This window comes from Palaemon carinicauda, chromosome 25 (assembly GCF_036898095.1).
Source record: "Palaemon carinicauda isolate YSFRI2023 chromosome 25, ASM3689809v2, whole genome shotgun sequence".
Lineage (NCBI taxonomy): Eukaryota > Metazoa > Arthropoda > Malacostraca > Decapoda > Palaemonidae > Palaemon > Palaemon carinicauda.
In genome coordinates, this window is record NC_090749.1 from 6,652,171 (window position 1) to 6,660,034 (window position 7,864).

At 36.4% G+C, this 7,864-nt stretch overlaps 1 protein-coding gene across 1 annotated transcript; it reads left to right on the forward strand.

Annotated features, from left to right (window-relative positions):
• Positions 1-5,472: 5,472 nt before the first annotated feature.
• LOC137618830 (myosin-6-like) lies at positions 5,473-7,506 on the forward strand. The gene is made up of 2 exons (XM_068349039.1): positions 5,473-6,357; positions 6,805-7,506. Exons 1-2 carry the CDS (start codon positions 5,473-5,475, stop codon positions 7,504-7,506), a joined length of 1,587 nt encoding a protein of 528 aa, XP_068205140.1.
• Positions 7,507-7,864: the final 358 nt, after the last annotated feature.

Below are 7,864 nucleotides of genomic sequence, written 5' to 3' on the forward strand. Positions count from 1 at the left end.
TCTATCTATCTATCTATCTATCTATCTATCTATCTATCTATGTGTGTGTATATATATTTATCTATTTATATATATATATATATATATAAAATATATATATATATTTATATACTGTATATATATATATATATATATATATATATATATATATGTATGTATGTATATCTTCTCTGCACACTTACTTTGAATGGAATCTATGACCTTCTGGATAAACATAGCAATAAATGAGTAGATGTTTCTGTAAATCCCCCCCCCCCCCCTTTAAGGATACGGATGGAGACATTGACCAAGACCCGGATGCTTCAGATGATGAAGTTGCAGGCAATCCTGGTCATTTGCCCAGAAGGATTCTTGCCACAGACGTCGCAATTGACAAATTGAAAGAAAAAGTAAATAACCATGTCGACTGCATAAATCTTTCCTGGACTAAACAATGGATTGAAGAACTTTATCATCAGAGCACAACATATGGAGAACAAAAGTAGCTCTCTAAAGACCACATCACACCACAAAATGTGAAGATTTTTCTTTCTATTCGTATACTTTCAGGCTACAACAAACTTCCCTACCGAAGAATGTACTGGTCTGAAACTCCTGATGTTTTCAATTACTGGGTATCTGAAAGCATTAGGAGAGATACATTTGATAAAATTCTTAGAAGTCTTCATTTTGCTGGCAATATGAAAATGACCGACGACTGATTTTACAAGGTAAAAGCTATGTTTCTTTTTATACTATATTCTCAGATTATGGTTTTGATGGTTTATCACATAAATAATGTTTGTCGATTTATATCTCCTCTTTTGTATGATATACTGAAGAACTGAAATATATTGACCAATAAAACCTTATCTTTATTAGGCATTCTAAATTTTCAGGTAAGTCCACTTTTCCAGCACGTCAATAAAGTCAGCAATCTTCAGCTTCAGCAATAATTCCATAGCAGAGATGAAATTATGATCCCTTATTATGGAAAACACCGGGCTAAGCAGTTTATAAGAGAGAAACCAGTAAGATTTGGTTTCAAAGTTTAGGCTGCATGTACTTCAGACGGATCTCTTCTTTATTGTGAGCCCTATTGCGGGTCTGACACTAAAATCCCTGATATAAGACTGGGCTAAGGTCCAAATGTCGTATTAGAGGTGTCTAATGAGATCAATTTACAGGCTGGCCAGCATGCAGTGTTTGAGAATCTTTTCACCTCATAACCATTGCTGGAAAATTTAGCAAATCGAGGAATAGGAGGTACTGGCACACTAAGAGAGGATCGTCTTCATGGTGCCCCACTAATGGAAAAGAAGGAAAAGGAGAAGAAAAAAATATCGTGGGTACATGGAAGAGGCAATTACTGGTAGCACATCAGTAGTAAAATGGAAGGTAGCTGCTGTGGCTTCAAAGTAAGAATGCTTCAAGTACAAAAAACAGGTCGATGGAGCAAACTTGAGAAAAAGCATATTGAGGTTGATATGCCCAATTCCATTCATGTGTATAAATAACAGATGGGTGGTGTTGATATATTTGATAAAAAAGCATCGGCCTATAGAACTCGAATTCGTTCAAGAAAATGGTGGTGACAAATATTTGCTTGGAGCATCAATGCTCAAGTTGTCAATTCAAGGATGGTTTATCGCAAACTGGGAAATATAATCCCATTGATAGACTTCATCTGGCATTTTGTAATTGCCATAATGAAGCAATATGGTGCTCCTCGTACATCTCCTGGACCTAAGAGACTGTCTTCTGGAATTGCAAAGGATTCTGTGCTGTACAATGGTGAGCAGCACTGGACCAAGGAAGGAGACCAGCGTCACTCAAGATGCCGCGAATGTTCTTGACGCACAAAATACATTTGCAATATGTGTTCTGTACCTCTTCATCCAAAACGCATGTTGCCCTATCATAAAATATCTCAGTAGTGCATAATGAACAACAGACTGAAATCATTTGAAGCTATATAGGGATAACCTTCGTACAAGAAAAATAGAATAGTGTGGATATGCAACTCATGCAATATTTTCAAGTATTTTTTTTCTTTTATATTATGAATCAGTAAGAATTTGGAGTTTTTATTGTAACAGGCAAGATTAGTGATGATAATTATTAGAGATAATGAAGTTATGTTTGAAATACTTAGGTTTAATGTAAAATTATATTGCATGTCAAAAACAAAGATTTTGTGCATTCAAAGTGGCTAGTGGCAGTAAGATATGCTATATGATTGAATTTTTTATGTACTATAATTCAGATAGAATTTGCAGTTCTTTTCATGAAAGGCATGATTAGTAATGATAATTACTAAGTATGATAAAGGGATACTTAAAATACTTATGTTTGTTAAAAAATCTATATGTTATGTCTAGAATAGAAAGATTTTGTTCATTCAAGTGCCTAGTGGCAGCAAAAGCTGCCATCAAATAAATCATACTTAAGAAAGGAATTTTTTTATGGTGATGATTTTATGTTGAAAGTAGACCAAATTAAAGTATTTTCTGTGAATATGGTGTTTTTAAAACCAATAGATAATTCTCGTCCTTAATGGGTTAATAACTCTCTCTCTCTCTCTCTCTCTCTCTCTCTCTCTCTCTCTCTCTCTCTCTCTCTCTCTCTCTCTGCGTGTATGATTACATGCGAACCTTCATGCAAATATTCACACCGTATCAACATGCAAGCGTACGTAAATAAAAATCATTTTTCATTATCGAATTGTACTCATTGTGGAATCCCAATCAGCCTACCCTGAATAGCAAACAAATGATAGAATAAATGATAAGTAAATAATGAAATAAAAGTAACAATGTATAATCAACGCCACTCAATTTACGAATAAAAAGACCCCACACTGGCAAATTGCAGTTTTCATTAGCATTTAAAGCTTTTTTATTTGTAAAGTCCGAAATTTCATGTGGAACTTAGTGGGCAAAAGCTAACACGCCTCCTGACATGGCTCTGACAGTCTCACCACTGTTAAAAAATTGCCGTAAAAAAACGGTGAAAATCCTGGAATATATATTTACAGGCATTTACCATTTTAAAGACGGATATATTGACGTTAAAGAGTGATATTACGGTCACCAACCTGTAAAAAATAACGAAGGGTAAAAATTACGGTCACCTGTATTTTACTGAAATACGGCAAAGAGGATATTTTGAATTAGAATTTCCGATTAAAATTACAGTTTTTATAACAGTGTGTTGGTACAAACTAGATCTCTTGTCATTTTGTAATGACATATCTTGAAAGCCTCTGACGTCGTTATATAAAAATCATTATTTGGCTTTGGGACTTACTAAACATTTTAGATGTCAATTCTCAGACTTTACTGCATATTATTATTATTATTATTATTATCACCCAAGCTACAACCCTAAATCAGAAGAGCCAGAAAATCTGCAGAAACTACTAAATGTGAAGATTCCTGCAGGAAACGAGTGGACGCCATTATGGAAATTGCACAAGAGAGAGGCTGTGTTCCGAAACGACACACACACACACACACACACACACACACACACACATATATATATATATATATATATATAAATATATATATATATATATATATATATAAAACACACACACACACACACACACATATATATATATATATATATATATATATATATATATATATCCGTATATATATCTATCTATCTATCTATCTATCTATATATATATATATATATACATATATATATACATATATATATACATACATACATACATACATATATATATATATATATATATATATATATATACGTATATATATATATATATATATATATATATATATATATATATACGTATATAATACTCTTAATGTTTAAAGATTTTGTACACAATCTTAAGACAACAACAACAACAACAACAACAACAACAACAACAACAATAATAATAATAATGGAATATGAGATTTTTGTGTGAAATTTACATTGACCGAAAACTAATTTTTCCCTCATTCCGAGATTTCTTGGCGAAGCTGAACGAAAACGATTCGGTTTCGGAAGAGCTGGAAAAAAATTTCCAATTTCTTCATTTTTTTGAATGTAGAGAAACTCTATATCGACGTAGCAGACATCATTTGTTGCACAAGAAAATGACAGTAAAATCTATTAATGTAATTATTTTTCAATGTTACTAGATGTTGTATATTTCTTCTTTTTTCTGTAAAACTTTTCGGAGAATTTCTCCTTGAAAAGGATGAACAGAGAATGTTCAATGGCGGAAATCTAATATTCCGAAGAAGGAAAGATACGAGAATCATACGACAGAGTTTCTTGAATCAATAACGAAAACAAGTGGAGGATATTAGTCCCCCCCCCCCTCCCCCCCCCAGCAGAAGAGGGGAATTTCCCTCCCTGAGGAGTTCAGGGTTCTTCTCGGAGCCAACGAAATCGTCTCCAGTCTTCCATGATAATTCTTGTCTTTCCGTTTAGTCTTCAGACGGAATCTGCATCCAAAAGGGTCTCCGGGGATCGTTTGTTGGCTACATTCATTCTTTTTTCATAATAGAGTTGATAGAGGAAGAACAATATGGTCATCTATTACATAGATTTTTTGAGCGAATCAAAATGGATCAGAGATTTTTAGGAATATTCAGCAGCTTACAACAAGGAAGAACAAACAAGATGTCCCAGTCTACTACTGGCCATCTTCAAGTTCAGAAGAAAGTGGGTGGTGTGGTTTTCATGGAACCAGAAGAGGAAGGATCCTTAATGTATAGGATGACCTCTTGGCTAAGGACTTCGAAGCCTCTAAACTCTGAGGACGGGATGGAGGAGGTGGGAGGAGGACCCTCAGAAACGGGACCGAAGAGAGAGGAGGAGGAGGAGAGTATTCAGAGGAGAATGGAGGAACGCATCATTTCCATGGAAAGGGAAATCAGCTCCAGAAAGGAAGTAGAGTCGAGATCCTTAGCAGAGAAAGAAGAGTTGTTAGCAGAGAAAGAAGAGTTGTTAGCAGAGAAAGAAGAGTTGTTAGCAGAGACTCAACGTCTCTCTAACGTCGTTGGAGCTCTTCAAATCGATAGGAAAATCGAGATGGACAATTTGACAAACATTAATGACGACCTGGAACTAACAAACGGAAATCTGAAAAAGGAAATCTTCAATCAAAACGTTGTCCTAGGAAAATATCAAACTGAGTTGACCGAGAAGGAAAAGGATATCAGCTCTAGAAAGGAAGTCGAGTCAAGATTCTTAGCAGAGAAAGAAGAGTTGTTAGCAGAGAAAGAAGAGTTGTTAGCAGGGAAAGAAGAGTTGTTAGCAGAGAAAGAAGAGTTGTTAGCAGAGAAAGAAGAGTTGTTAGCAGAGACTCAACGTCTCTCTAACGTCGTTGGAGCTCTTCAAATCGATAGGAAAATCGAGATGGACAATTTGACAAACATTAATGACGACCTGGAACTAACAAACGAAAATCTGAAAAAGGAAATCTTCAATCAAAACGTTGTCCTTGGAAAATATCAAACTGAGATGACCGAGAAGGATCAGAAAATCATTGAACTTACAGAGCAATTGGAAAAAGCTCGCCAAGACAACAGAGAACTAAATAAGATAGTTCATGAGAAGATGGAAGTGATTGGGGAGATTTCAGTGGAGAGAGATGTACTTGAAAAGAGCCTAACTGAGGCAAGGATAAATGATATAATCAGGAATGAAAGGTACAAATGCCTCTTGGATGAGTTAGAATGTCTCAAGAAAGAACATTTAAATAAATTATGTGAGATGGAACAAAACCACCTAGAATTCGGCGAGAAACTACAAAAAGTGGATCGTGAAAAGGTGGCCTCTATTCATCGCCTCGAATCTGTATTTGAGGCAGAAATAGATGAACTGAATGAGACAAATGAAAAGCAAATGCAGATTATCAGAGAGATGGCAACAGAGAAAGAGAGGTTGGAAATTAGCCTGACTGAGGCCAGGATGGAAAACTTGACAAATGAGGGAAATTACAGTTGCCTCGTAAAGACGTTAAAAGACGTTAAGAAGGAAGTCTATAGGCTGGAAGATGAGTTGTCTAAGGCTCAAGAAGAGATTGGCGAACTAAAGGAGACGATGACTTCCATAGCCAAGGAGAGAGATTCTCTCCAGGAACGCATCGGCCATTTAAGTTCTAGTAAGGAAGTGGCAGAGAACAGGATCGTCCAAATCACCAAAGAAAATATTGGTCTGCAGGACGAGCTGCTTGCCGCAAATGAAATCACCTCTTTACTCAAGGAGAAACTTGAAGAGAGAGATAAGAAAAAAGACGAAAACAAACCTGGAATAAGGAAAGTGAAACTTGGAAGATCAGGTTTAACAATCTCGACCGAGATGGATGTTAAGATGGATGAACAGAAGGAAGATGTCCAAATGGATGTTAAGATGGATAGACAGAAGGAAGATGTCCAAATGGATGTTAAGATGGATAGACAGAAGGAAGATGTCCAAATGGATGTTAAGATGGATAGACAGAAGGAAGATGTCCAAATGGATGTTAAGATGGATAGACAGAAGGAAGATGTCCAAATGGATGTTAAGATGGATAGACAGAAGGAAGATGTCCAAATGGATGTTAAGATGGATAGACAGAAGGAAGATGTCCAAATGGATGTTAAGATGGATGAACAGAAGGAAGATGTCCAAATGGATGTTAAGATGGATAGACAGAAGGAAGATGTCCAAATGGATGTTAAGATGGATAGACAGAAGGAAGATGTCCAAATGGATGTTAAGATGGATAGACAGAAGGAAGATGTCCAAATGGATGTTAAGATGGATGAACAGAAGGAAGATGTCCAAATGGATGTTAAGATGGATAGACAGAAGGAAGATGTCCAAATGGATGTTAAGATGGATAGACAGAAGGAAGATGTCCAAATGGATGTCATTGTCAATAAAAAAGGGGAAGACAATGTAGTTAAGGCAGAGGACCTGCTTGCCAACGGACACAAGGAGGAGTTGGAGAACGAGCCTGACGGAGGGATATCTGGTTTGGGTCAGGTGTTGGGCAGACTACTAGCCTCAAAAGGAGATGTCCCTGTCAACTGCCTCCGGGAAGAGCAGAAACTCCAAAAGGAAAAGGAGGAAAAGCAAAAGGAAGAGAACATTGCAAAGAAAAAACCTGCTCGCAAACCTATCGTCTTTGACCTGGAACCCGAGAATCATAAAAGGGTTTCTTCCTCACCCCATACAGGAAGAGGTACAGATGGGTTCTTTAACTCGACTATCTGCGGTGGATCTGGCACCCATATCATCTTCCAAGGTGCAAAGGTTGGAGTTTACACCACAAGGGACTATGACGTCGAGGGTCACGTGACTGTCGACTTGGACGTCCCAAGCAAGTTCCACCGAGTCATATATGGAGTGGGTGGAAGGACGCTGACGGAAATCACCTGGCAGAGTGGCGTCAGCTTAATAGAGCTCCCATGGCAAATCAACAATAATTCAATCACCATTAGTGGTACCATCGAGCAGGTTCAATTAGCAGCTACTCATATCGATAGGCTTCTGAGGAGACTTCGCTAAATTAATACTTGGATCAGCGAAGGGATGGAAAAAAACAATATGACAAACAAAAACCCCCCAAAAATAAAAAAAAAAAAATCTAAAAAAAAAAAATAAAAAAAATCTAAAAAAAAATAAAAAAAAATCTAAAAAAAAAAAAAAATCTAAAAGAAAATAAAAAATCTAAAAAAAAATTCTAAAAAAAATAAAAAATCTAAAAAAAAAAAAAATCTTTTCAGTTTATTTTGTGAGGAAAAGGAGATTTAGCCGAGTGTTGCCAGGACCAAACCTTCAAATAATTGTGCTCAACCTATTCAGGACAAGTTCCAGACATCAGTTCCAAACGTAGATGATGCTTTCCCCCCCCCCACCCCCCCTG

Coding starts and splice junctions, on each gene's coding strand:
- LOC137618830 (XM_068349039.1), top strand. CDS start 5,473: ATGACCGAGAAGGATCAGAAAATCATTGAACTTACAGAGCAATTGGAA. Junction 6,358..6,804: donor AGGAAGATGTCCAAATGGAT/GTTAAGATGGAT, acceptor ATGGATAGACAG/AAGGAAGATGTCCAAATGGA.